This window comes from Diorhabda sublineata, chromosome 4 (genome assembly GCF_026230105.1).
Source record: "Diorhabda sublineata isolate icDioSubl1.1 chromosome 4, icDioSubl1.1, whole genome shotgun sequence".
Taxonomy (NCBI): Eukaryota; Metazoa; Arthropoda; class Insecta; order Coleoptera; family Chrysomelidae; genus Diorhabda; species Diorhabda sublineata.
In genome coordinates this window covers 4,010,343-4,023,876 of record NC_079477.1, presented here as the reverse complement: position 1 = coordinate 4,023,876, position 13,534 = coordinate 4,010,343, and the positions used below count along the sequence as shown (strand labels likewise).

Genomic DNA, 13,534 nt, shown 5'->3' with positions numbered 1-13,534 from the left:
AAATGGAAATAGTTTTTCGCCGGAAAAAGCATTCCAGAAAGTCTATTGAAAAAAAAAAATTACACATACCAAATGGTATGGGCACAGATAGGGAACTTTTACAAAATTACGTAAAGCATTTGATGATTAAGGTTTGAAGATATCCACCCTCCCCCTCTTACCTAAGAAATATGGTTGAAAATATATATAATTCAGAGTTTAAATCACCGTTGACGCTTGTTTTTACTGACAGTAGCTGGTGTGGAGTATGCATCAAGTTTCATTCGGCATTCACGTGCTTTCTTAAAAGCTTGAGCTTGATCTTACGTAAGAAAAAGTGAATCTCGCCCTTCCCTCTCATATTAGGTTTCATAAGTATTAACTCCTCCCACCCCCAATGAGCCATAAAGGGAGAAGTTTCAAGAAAAAATAATTTTTTCAAGATTAATAATGTTGAACAGTTGTTTTTGGAGGCTAGTAATAATATGATGCTGAAAACTGTGAAAAGGTAGTTAATCGGACTCATTGTGAATATTGGTTGCGGAAGTCTGTTGATTCCAGTTCTGATTTGGATTTGTTAGAAGTAGCTCTACCTACACTGATCAGTTTTTATATTAAAATCATCATTTATGAGCTTTTAAAAATCAAAGTTTAAACCCTTATACCTATTTAACCAGTATTATTATATTTTTAAGTCGATCTCTTCTGATTTAAAATCAGTTTTTTTATAATTTTCGAAATGTAGGTTAAAATTTGACGTTTTGATCTGTTAAGGTCTTTATCAACATCTAACGTGAAATTTTCGTAAAATTGTATTATGATTTACAAAATAGGGTTGTAAATTTCACTCAAAAAAACATAAATTCAATGATAAAGATTCAAAAATTCTTGAAACGAAATCAAACACAGGAAAAAGAGAATTTTTGGAAATTACGTATAATTTGACTTATTGCTTCAGAGCTACATATTTAACATATTTAACCAGTATTTTTATGTTTTTAAATCGATCTCTTCTGATTTAAAATCAGTTTTTTTTATAATTTTCGAAATGTAGGTTAAAATTTGACGTTTTGATCTGTTAAGGTCTTTATCAACATCTAACGTGAAATTTTCGTAAAATTGTATTATGATTTACAAAATAGGGTTGTAAATTTCACTCAAAAAAACATAAATTCAATGATAAAGATTCAAAAATTCTTGAAACGAAATCAAACACAGGAAAAAGAGAATTTTTGGAAATTACGTATAATTTGACTTATTGCTTCAGAGCTACATATTATTGAGATGTAAAAACTAATTTTTTATGTTACAACAGATTTCTATTTTGATTTTATTTTTATTTTGATATTCATAATGTAGGTGACCTCTTGATAAAAACGAAATGTTAAATTTTAACCTATCTTCCAAAAATTATAAAAAAACTAATTTTAAATCAGAACATCAAAACGATTGAGAAACATAAACGTGTCAAAAGGTCCAAAAAATCAGAAATTAAATTAATTTATAACCTTTTCATACCTTGCATTACGAGGTCTGGCTATTAATTAACGAGACTGCGCGCCTAGAGGGCGCCCCAGATGGGTTGAGTGAAAAACGAGTAATGCATGGGATATCTAGATATCTTGTCTATGCATAATTGATAAAAACTTCAACTGAGTGCTATAAATTGTTGCAAGAGGCCAATAGGGACAATTCTCTATCTCGTGCGCGTGTTTTTGAGCGGTGTAAGCGCTTTAGTGAGGGCCGAAAAAGCACTGAAAATGACCAGCGCCCAAGTCGCCCCGTGACTGATTCAACTCCGGAAACAGTGACCAAAATCAACTAAATTGTGCGTGCAGATCGTGGAATGAGCTTCAGAATGATAAAGACGCCAATAAAGAAACGATTGGAAAAATTTTACACGAGGAATTACACATGACAAAAGTCTGTGCGAAGTTGGTGCCAAAAAATCTGACTCCTGACCATAAGCTCTTGCGGCAACGGGTCTGCTCATATTTCTTTGAAAGGTTAGAAAAAGATCTGCTTTGAAAGGGACCCGATTTGAGTCGATTGAAGCGGTAAAGCAAAAACGGAAGAGCATTCGAATGAAGAATAATTTTTATAAAAACGTTTTTCGTATCCAGTCTCGTTATTTAATAGTCAGACCTCGTATTCTACTTTCAGCTGCTAAGAAGTTATAAGCAAGTTAATTAAGTGAAGATATAAATGTGCATCCGGCATATTTATATAAATGTTATTTAATACGAAACTACAACTTTAAAAAATATTTTACTTGTCTCTAAAAGAAGTGATACTGGATTACGAATGCTTTATTATTTTAATACTCTCTCATTAATAAAAATAGACTATATTAAACAGTGAGGTTATGTTAATATTATTTATAATATAAAAACAGTAATATTTAACTAGATATCGACTTATATAAGAACAGTTCATTATCGTATTTAAATAAGTTTACGGAAAATACGTGATCATGTTATAAATGTATAATCATATTAAATCTAAATTCTAATTAACATTTTCCTGAGAGATTTAACAAGCGGATATTCTTTATATGGTTTATATGCAAAGATTGAAGTTGTTTCATATATTGCTTTCTATATGTGAATTCAAACGATATTCCCATAACATACAGTCATAGATTATTATCAGTAATGCAATCTTGATAGTCTAGTTAAGAGATAAAAATTATGATTAGAGTCTCAATGCATTACATCCAAAAATACCCGTGAGATAACCGTAATGAGGTTAATTATGAAAATTCCCCTGACGTTGACAATAACATTGTCGAGCTGATCCCTATTTTTCTCCACAACAAGTATGAAGGTTTTCGGTATTTAACTGCTGTCAAAAGTTGCTGCATTTGCTCTATTTAAGACTTGATTTGATTGTGTCTAGACTTCAACATCGTACAACAGCACAGACCAAAAACAAAAATTTAATTCAATTCTTCGTCTTAGTTTTCAGTTACAAAATACTGATCTCATCTTCAGTGATGTTGCACTGGCTAATTCAATACTGCATCTAATGTAGGATCCTTGGTATTCCAAATTTGAGACCCTCTGAACGTTTTTCCTATTTGCGTGTAGTGTAGAGGTATGGCTGGAGACTGAAGACCGAAAACTTCGTCTTAGCAACATATATATTCAATCCCATTTTAGAGACCTTTAAAGACCCAATTCACCGTTAATTTTGACCCCTAATTTAGATTGTTTAATAAGCAACAGCGGGAACGGAACACACCCTCGTTGGACTTGAATGCTTTCTATCGCCAGTACAGGTTTTCAATTACATTTTCCATCAACACCAGTGTCTCAATATATTTATAATCTTTTCGTGCTCTTCTCTATTCAAGGCCTTTTCATTATCAATAAAACACACTAAAACATCATTACAATGGTCGCGAAACATTTGGAGGAGAATATTCAAAGCAAAAATTGCTTCCCTGGTACCAAGGGCATTTCTAAAACCGAAGTGAAGTTTGGCAAATACAGGAGTGAATTTCGAAGAAACGTACGAGAGGCACGGGGTTAAAAAATTAAATAATCATAGTATTAAATTCTGTACCCCGAATAAAATATATATTCTATCTCGGTATCCAGTAAAAACAATGAAAGTAGGTACCCACGCAGTGCTCACCACTATCTAACAGACATAATAGTAGTGCTTGAGGAACCGTACTAATCCCCACTACCATCTTCTAATAAAGCGCATTGCCGTACATGGCAAATTTCGTATATGCCAAAGTTTACGTCTCGCTGGAATAATTTGTTTCTTATTCGAGATTTTAAGATGTTAAGAAACACTTTTAGTTTGAGGCTCATCAGACTTATCAATTTGTGATCATCATCTCCTGGCTTGTTTATTTTTTGAATGGTTATAAATACCGATTCTAATCAAAGTTTAACTCGCTAATAATTTGATGTAGTTCTTGTGGAATATCATCAGGTCCCGTTGCTTTTTTAGTTTTTTCAAATTTTATTTTGAGATTTCAAATTTTTTTTAAATAGTTTAATAGTTGTTGAAATAATTAATTTCGAACCTCTCTTGAACTCTGTGCCAGTTGAAGACAACGCTTGATATTGGTTAAAAAGATAAGGCACAAAATTTGTACATCAGGAAACAAGTTTTGACAGTTTTGTTTACTCCACATCAACGCACGACTTACAAACACAATTTGCATATTTTTCTCATCGATGTCTTATTGTGTCATTCTGCTCTACAGAGTTTCTCAATTGGTAAGCTGATGAGGCAACGAAAAAGCTCAAAGAGTTGAAACTTGGATATAACTTACCTCAAAGTCTGTACTAGTTAAGACAACGCTTTTTATATATGACATCTCTTTTTAATCCACATCGCACAACTCATAAACACAATTAGCATTTCTTTCTCATCGATGTATCATTCTGTAAGCTGTAAATAAATCTGCCTCAGCTCGTCCATCCTCTCCATTTACTAGGTAGGTACAGGGTTAATCTAATTGATGGATCCATTTTTAAAAATTTTTATACCAATGGAAGGGGGAAGTTTCAAAGTTTTTTTAATGTATTACAAGTGCAGACAGGTGGTGATAGTTCCAGAAGCGGCTGCTAGAGTTCTCGCGCCAATAGGCCGCCATTCTGTGTCACTGCCAGTTGTAAGTGAGATGGCGACTGTGGAGCACAAGATGTTCTGTGTTATCGAGTTCGTAAGAAGTGAGTCGCAAATTACAGTGCAGCGGGTATTAAACCACCAACTAGAAAAAGCATCACTCATTGGTTTAATCAATTTAAAGAGACTGGAAATGTATATAAAGGAAAAAGTACAGGCCGCGTGTGTCAGAAGATGATGTCAGACGGATAGAAGACAGTTTTGTTCGCAGCCCAAGTAAGTCTGCGAATAGAGCTAGTAGAGAACTTGGAATACCCCAACTAACTGTATGGAAAGTTCTGAGACGGCGTTTGCTGTACAAGCCCTACCGTTTAGAACTCGTGCAGGCTCTCAATGACAAAGAAAAGCGGCTTGATTTTTGCGGTAATGTGCTATAAATGATGGACGATGACTCACACGCAAATAAATACTTGTTTGCCGTGCAACACATTGAACTCTTGTAATGCATTTAAAAAATCTTTGAAACTTGTAACATGTAGCATTTGTACTTTAATAAATACGAATTTTTCAAAAAGGGTCCATCATATAGAATAACCCTGTATTATATCTTGCTGCCATATCTGCATTGCGTTCTACAGAGTGCTTCAATTGGTGAGCTCACAAATGCTCACGGAATTAGAATTCGGATACAACAAATGAAATCATGCCGTGGAATTGATCAAAATATTGAACCAGTGATTACTCAGAGAATTAAAAATGAAGATAAATTCTGGGTATTGCTATAGATGCTGTATTGTATCAATCTAGAAATTTTCTTTATTTTCGTGGATCCCGCAAAACTCTTGGTGATTTTATCATATTATTTCCTCAGTCTTGTGGAGCAAATTTCTAATTTTGATTTAGTTTCCTTTCCCGCCAAAGATAGGCAACTTGTATTCATCAAATACAAGAATTGAATTATTGATTTAATGACCAAAACCATTGAAAATAACACAAGAGAAGAATTAAGTGAAACTTATCAGATAGCCTCCGTAATCCACGAAACTTTTAATAGTGAATATTTGTGGGAACTTTTTCATTTTAAAAACAGATTTGACAATAAAAACACATCTGGTATTCAGGTGATTTGAAGAATTTACAGTTTTCAACAAAAATTTTAAAGTTTTGTCGAAGTTTCTAGAAACTTATTATGATTTCAAGGTGTTTATAAGATATACGTGACAATTTTCTTATTTAGAGAATTATTGCTGGTGGTAAATAACTTGGTGCTGGTGTAAATTGTAAAATTTATGAATTCCTTTGATAATTTCATAGAATTCGACAACATTCTACTGCAGAAACGTGTTTTTTCCAAATTTTAACTCGTCGTTTATTATTTTATTTTCCTCAATATTTATACCATCTATTGCAAGGGATTCTTCATTTTTAACTTTACCTCATGCTTCCCAGATCCTAATTCTTATTTTGACTATATTTCTAATAGTTAAAAACTGAAAAATACACAAAGTCTAATAAAGAAAATTACCAGACGATTCAGAACTATTGAAATTGTAAGACACTCTTAAAAACTGCATCAAATAAAAATTCATATTATTCAAACACTGAAATTTTCCTTTAAAATAAAGAACTTGATTGTATTAAGTGTATTATATATATATACAAATATACAAGGATGTAGAATACGGCAAGCCCGCGTATATGTACTTCATAGATCTCACCAAAGCATTCGTCAAGGTAAGGCTAAGCGACGTAGTACACATCTTAGAAAAGAAATACATTCCGAAAACCAAAATAGACTTCATAAGAAATTTAAACTGTAACACATGTGGGTTAACCAAAACCTGCCAAAGGAAAAACAAACACCAACGAGTATCCGACAGACTCTTTAAGCCCGCAATTGTTAAACCTGATAATGGACGAAATAATAAATCATGTCAAGAATACAGTAAGAGGATATTCACTTACAACGGGCGCAATAAAAATAATCTGTTTGCCGATGACGCTGTAATTGTGGCAGAGAGCGAAGACGACTTACAGCAGCTCCTAAATTCATTCCACGTGAAAGCTAAAACCTTTAACATGCAAGTATCCACCGCAAAAACTAAGCCCTTGTCATCTCTAAAGAACCAATAAGGTGCAAACTGGTAATGTCTTTGACTACCTAGGCACACAAATCAACGCAGACCAGAACAGAATAAATGAAGTAAAAGGACAAGCAAACAAAACCAGCCGAATATCAGGCGCACTCCGGGACATTATATGGAATAATACAATTATGAACAAAAGGGCAAAAGTTGAGATATACAAAACCTGCGTTAGACCCATATTGACAACTAAAGAACCAAAAATATCATTTGAATAAGAGAAATGAAAATACATTCGCGGATACACACTAAGAGACAGAAAGACATAAGACACGAATGTGAGGTGGAAGACATAATCAGATGGGGACGTAAACGTAGAAGAGCTTGGAACGAACCCGTGGACAGGATGACCAGAGAAAGATTAGCATAGATCGCACGAGACGGTAAACCAGGGACACGACGACCGTAAGGAAGACCTCCAAAAAGATGGATGGATGTATGGACATCAATACTCAAGTATGAAAAGTTGGAAACTACAAGCATAAGGCCTACAATACGTTCAAGAAGAAGAAGATGGTTATACATAAGTTTTAGAATTGTAGCCGCTCAGGTTAAGCTCTTATGACCTTTGGTTTTTAAGAGTGGCCATGTTTTTAAAGCATCGACTATTTTTCCCAATTTCTTCCTTCGCATATCTTGTACAATCTGATCTTCACATCGATTTTTTGGTCTACCTGGTAATCTTTTCTCGTTTGGTCTTTATTCTGTAATTTTCCTTGTACCGTTTTTCCCTACTTTCAATTTATCCGTACCATTGTATTCTTTTAGCATTAATTGTTTTTACTACATCCACATTTACTAATATATTCTTAATTTCATAATTCAAAAGTCCTATATACTTCAACTTTCGGTGGTCCCCGAATTTTGCTAGACTCTTAATTTGGATGCTGAGCTTCTCTTGCGCTTCGATTACGCGATTTTCCTTGTCTGAAACCTTTTTGATATTTCCCTATTTCTGGTTTCACTACTTTTTTAGTCTTTCATTGGTATAATCAATCCAACTCGTATTATTAAAAAAATCGACTGTCGTAAAGCTACAACTCAATGAATTCCAATTTGTTTATTTAAAATTTAATAAAAAGTATTATAATAAACAAATGAAATTTGTAAAAGAGTTTGTTAGGGAGAAATTATAGATATTTTACTTTAATCGCTGAATTATCGTCAGTAGCTTTTCATATTTAATTTTTTTAAGTTTTTATTGAAAAAAAATTGTTGTTTACTATAATCAAGTGGTGTATGATGAAGAATCAATGAGAAGGCCGTTGATGATATTCATACTGAACACACTGTTTACACCAACACTTACAATTACACTATCTGACGCGCGACCAAGTTATCGTCTTCGTAGACTGAAGGATAGAAGTTTACCTTCGGTTTTTGAAGACGTTAACTTGGTAGCAACTTCAGTATGACAACGGAACATTTTCTTTTCCGTTTACGAAACTAACCTAATATTTGAATTTGTTTATTTTCACTTGTATTAGCTGGAAAATGCAACAGACATGGATATTTATCAATCTACCGCATCTATGAATACCAAAACGGCGTTCCAATAACTACCTAAATACAATTTGTGATGATGTCTGCTAATCCTTTTGTGATCATCCCTCGTATTTTCATTAATTATTACTATTAAATCACAAATTTTTTGAGAAACAATATAATCGATAATTGTATATAAAATTAAGTGAAGTTTTTCTTTAATTTAATAATAACTGTTTCATTTGAGAAAGTGGAAGGACTAATTATTTTAATATCTATTGATTTCGCAATGGCAATTGTATAGGAAATTAATAACTAAATCGACGTGGACATATGATGGGCAGTCCTCCCTTCTCGCACCTGCCACCAAGAAGTCAGAAATAATGGGCTTCGAGTTGCAGCATCTCCTCGAGCCAAAGCAATGGTTTCAGTATGTCGTCGGCAACAGACAACAGGTGAAGACCACAGACAAAACGACATATGCGGGTGCACTTAAACTTATATTGAAAATCGATATGTAAAAAGGGTCTTAGAAACAACAAAGTCATTTATACAGAATTAATGAGATCGAAAATAAGTTTCAAATTACCTTGTTTCAAATTCAATCTAAAGAAGTTGGCATTTGTTCATAACAATTTAAACTATTTAACGAAAAGTATCGGTATCATTTATAAAACTGACAGCATTTCTGAATTTTCGTGTTTTTTATAGTGTAGGTACGCACTTAAAGTTTTGTTCTACATAGTCTAGAAGGCGTGCGACAACTCGTGATTATCTTCTGTTACAATGTGCCAACTCGTGATGGTGGTTGTCATGAAGATTAGACAACTCGTGACGGAAGATTATGCAGCTCGGGATTATTATTATGAAATGAAAAACAAAAAAAAATATGTATTTACATTGTATTTCAGTAAAAAATATCAACACGTAACTAAAAGTAGTTTGGACAGAATTTAAAAGTACCAACCGTGTCAAACACTTTAAATTTATTCCAGATACAAATTTTCCAATAAAAAATATTCTCCTCGGTCAGTTTATAGAAGATATAAATTTTAGTCAGTTTATAGAAGATATTTTATTTATGAAATGGTGAATTTAGGTTAATTAACCTAACCTGAAGGATTTAGAAATATTAGGTTTTAATTTTTGGATTTTTCAATTATATATATACAAATCCGTCACGAGTTGTATTATGTACTCGGACTACCTTTTCGTTTACCTGAAATATTCCCGTCCCCAGTTTGGGCATCCTTACCTCAACGGATAAAAAATCGTCACCAGTTGTAGCGCACCCAGTTTTGAAGAGCAAAACATGTTAATAGCGTTGTGCTGGCAATTTCTTTTCGAATGCAGTTCAAATAAACACTGAACTTGAAAAAGACCTATAGAAAAAAAATCGTACAAATCTGATTTGCAACTACCTGATTAAGTTGAGGCTTTCTGGAGGTTGCTTCCTGAAAACAACTATCGATGCTGTTGTGGTGTGTGTCATTTCAAGAACTTGTTGGTTTGAAATATCAGCCAAATCCAACTCATCTAGCCGTGGGACCAATAATTTCATCTGAAGAAATAGCACACGACACAGTAGCTCGTACTTTGTTTATTCACTAATCAATTCAAACGGAAATAGTTAAAAAACAACGACAGCGTTCTTAGGAACGATATCCGGTAGAACCTTGGCGTCCCTCCGAGAATTGTGGTCACCTTCTGGTAATTTCTGCACAAGTGTTATTTTCTTTTAAAGAAAATTTAGATATTCAAGCTCTCACTCCTCCAATGATTTCAGATGATCTAATGCGCCAAAGGGCTAGAGTTATTAGTTCGAAAGGACCTTGGGATGATATCACAGAACATCCCTTCTAAAAGTAAGCCTTCATGACAAACACATGTTCCAACTGATACAACGGTGGATGATGGCTACTGAACTGTGCTTGGATAAAACTTCCTAGCACCGTTTCTGGAACCAGGCCACGGGCGCTCCTCTATGCCCTTAATCGAACGAATGAAAAGGTTGCAAATGCAACTAGAAATGCAAAATCAGATGATAAACGATTCTATTTGGATATATAATGGTTTGAAATACGAAATATATCATACCTTATAATTATACAAACTTTTTTTCCAAATATTTTTTATTTAATCATAAACTACCCACATGGTTATTACGATTGTTGCTTATTACCACCATAGTCCTATCAGTACCTAAACTAATTGAAATGAATTAACAAAAATAGTCTGTCTTCCTAATCAAATAATTGAATTAAAAGATGACTAAGTCAGACATCCTGTCTCTAATTGCTGTCCTACTAATTACATTGATTATTATTTTTACGTATTTCTTGCTGTCTTTGACAATATCCGGTCTCATTATACATACTATTATCCATTATATTATGGTTAGAACTTCTGATCCCATTTAATGCGATCTATAAACCTGCTTGTTTCCACATTTACGATATGTGATCGAAAAAACGTTTATTAAAAATAGATTTAAAAAGGTAGCATAAAATTCGAATTAATCTCCTCAAAAGTACTACTCTTAGCCTTATTAGAAGACCAAGAACACATTCATCTGTTTTCGAGGTCAAAGAACATCCCTATAGCTCTTAACTGACTCATTTCCACTTTCAAATAGTTAATATAAATATTCCTCGAGGTTAATACATTAGCACCATTGACAGGTTTTAATATTTCGTGAGGTCCCTCGACACTTTTTTAAAAAACAAAACTTGATGATAATTTTTCAAGATCAATTGTAACGTTTTTCTTATTTATTTATACTATTTCTATCGGTGGGGTGAATTTATAAACACTGTCTTTTACTTACTTCATTTATTTAGATAAACAACAACCCTAAACTTAACTAAACTTAAGTTTTCTAAAACGAATTTCCCAAAAATTTTAGAAAATAAACAGACAAACAAATAAATAAAAAGCATCAGAGCCGAAGCGAATTCGCCAATTGTTAGAATTCCATTATAACCGAACAGGATCGGCTTCGCGACCTATGTCGTGGACGAGTTAGTAACACTATGTTAAGACACAACAAACACGATTTCACCGAAACAGTTGGAGTAACAAACAAGCCGCAATGGGTTCAAACACTGCTTAGGTCAACAGATGAGTTCTATATAGATTCCTTTTATTATATATTTCCAACGTTGCCATCATTTGTTTGCCGATCTTGTAAAATGAAATCGGACTGGTAGCTAATGAGGTACATAGGAATATTTCTACTCAAATTTCTTGCTTCGACGTGCTTTTTTTAAAAAAGATCCAAAGATAGCGATAAATTTGTTCTGTCATGACTGTTTTCCAGTCAATTTCCACTAGTGACATATGTTGTATGGGGCGTGACTTTTGTCGTGAAGAAGCAACACTTCGCAGATGGGACAATTTAGCGTTTACGTCGATACTGGAACTTCACTTGATCCCAGATACAGCAATAGTAGTTTGCGTTTGATGGTTTAACAATCCCAAAAAACCATAAACTACACGTGGTATTCAATTCCTGTCACATCCAGCATTTAGTGCCGGCCTTGTACCGTTAGATTACAAATTATTCACATCCATGGCGAAATTCAAAGGAGATGTTGAAAATGCAGTGCTGCAATTTTTACCAAAGTTTTGCGGATTGAGGGTTTGTTTTTGTATGGTTATTCAATAAAAAAAGTGAAGATCATTGATGATATTGAAATATCAGTGACCCTTCGCGATGGGTATCGTTTGGTTGACCTCGTCGGCTACTTTGTTTACATCCTCGTATCCGAATCGCCCTAAACTCAAGCAACAATTTCAACAACAGGTAAATAACTTTAATTCAAATAATACCAGGTAAGATAGGGTGTCACATCTGCTAAAGGCGGCTGCTGTTGAAAAGCATACGGCGTGCGCCTCGATTCCCATTGGCTAACGACTCGTGGCTGCAGATGCTACGTTACCCCCACCGCTTCTTCTACCGTATACTTTTCTCGCTGTCGCAGCCGAGTTTTGTTCAGTTGAAAACTCATTCAGGTAGGGTTAGTGTTGTGTATCTGCACACATTTTAGTTATTTCTAGTCGTTTAAATTTTCTTCCTATGGATAAAGGACTGTTTTCGACATTTCGTGTGTGTTTTTGAATAAAAACTTTTGTGTTTTGTGACTGATGGGGATACAAGAAAACAAAGCTTGCAACTGCAAAAGTGTTGAAACTAAGGGAGAAAATAAATTTTCACCGCTGAAAGGAAAAATGAAGGTCTTAAAGAAAATTAAAAGGCGCATGGGATTAGGTGAGTTTGTCAGCTTTTACTTCCACATTAAAAAATTCTCTTTGTTTTATTCAACTTTTTGTATTGGCACAAAAACTTGGAACAAACCGAATATTTTATATCGAACGAAATTTTTTTGCTATCATATTTAAACAAGTTTGCAAATATTTAAACAAATCCATTCACATACTAGCCATAATAATATACTGGCAACGTAATTCAAATATTTATTTAAATTTCGATTTCAAATTTTCATTTAAATCTAATTTTATCGTAAACTATTGATTTGAAGGTGTTTCGAAAGTTAAATCGATAATTCCATTGAACAAGGTCTTCAGATACACTCAAATCGATGTTTTCCAATTCTAGTAACACGAAAAAATCTCGCAATGTTGTAGATATATTTTATTAATTATTGATCATCCTGGTATACGTGAAGATCGGATTATTTACTTAAAAACATCGTGACCGAACTAATTAATATATAAGGTTAAAAAAATTAACATCACTTGTTGAACGTGTTTGGAATTTTCAAGGTTATTTAATTATTTTATTTAACAAATTGTATTTTTAACAAGTTTTATGGTGAAGTAAATCATTTGCTAGTAAATGTCTACTGTATATAAAACCAACTTTACATTCCACTGGAATCATTACTTTACAGATTGCTTTACAGACAATGCTTCAGACTTGTCAATTTGGCACAATTTCAATATCCCTATAAATTATTAAATAATTATCCCTATAAATTAAGAGCGACCCTTGACCGTAGATTTGTGCAAGCGATTCCTAAATATGGCGTTCAGCTATTAGCAGTAGTTTCAAATTTTGAATTAGTTTGATCAGTACAGCTCCATAAGGGGGCTTCTGATTACAATTCTTCCGAGTGTATTTGGCCCGATCAACCAATACAATATTGTAAAACTCTAGTTGTTGACGTAGAAGGAATTAATCAGGTTACGCAAAAATAAAAACAACTAGAATCCAACTGCATTATTCCTTGCGGCCTGCAGGAAATCTGCAACACCGACGAGGCGACTAAATCAAGTGCAGCCAATCACTAGACGTGGAGTTCAATAAAAGAAGT

The 13,534-nt window shown here is 33.6% G+C and overlaps 1 protein-coding gene across 3 annotated transcripts in view; it reads left to right on the top strand.

Moving 5' to 3' along the window:
- LOC130442694 (protein neuralized) overlaps positions 1-13,534 on the top strand; it is a 92,268-nt gene that overhangs the window by 45,711 nt on the left and 33,023 nt on the right. The window contains exon 1 of one of the 3 annotated variants that reach the window (XM_056777019.1): positions 12,155-12,468. The exons of the other annotated variants lie outside the window; for them this stretch is intronic. Coding sequence (XP_056632997.1) covers positions 12,345-12,468 — 124 coding nt within the window. The 5' untranslated portion in view covers positions 12,155-12,344. Of the gene's footprint in view, positions 1-12,154; positions 12,469-13,534 lie in introns of those variants that run through there. 3 annotated transcript variants of the gene reach the window in all.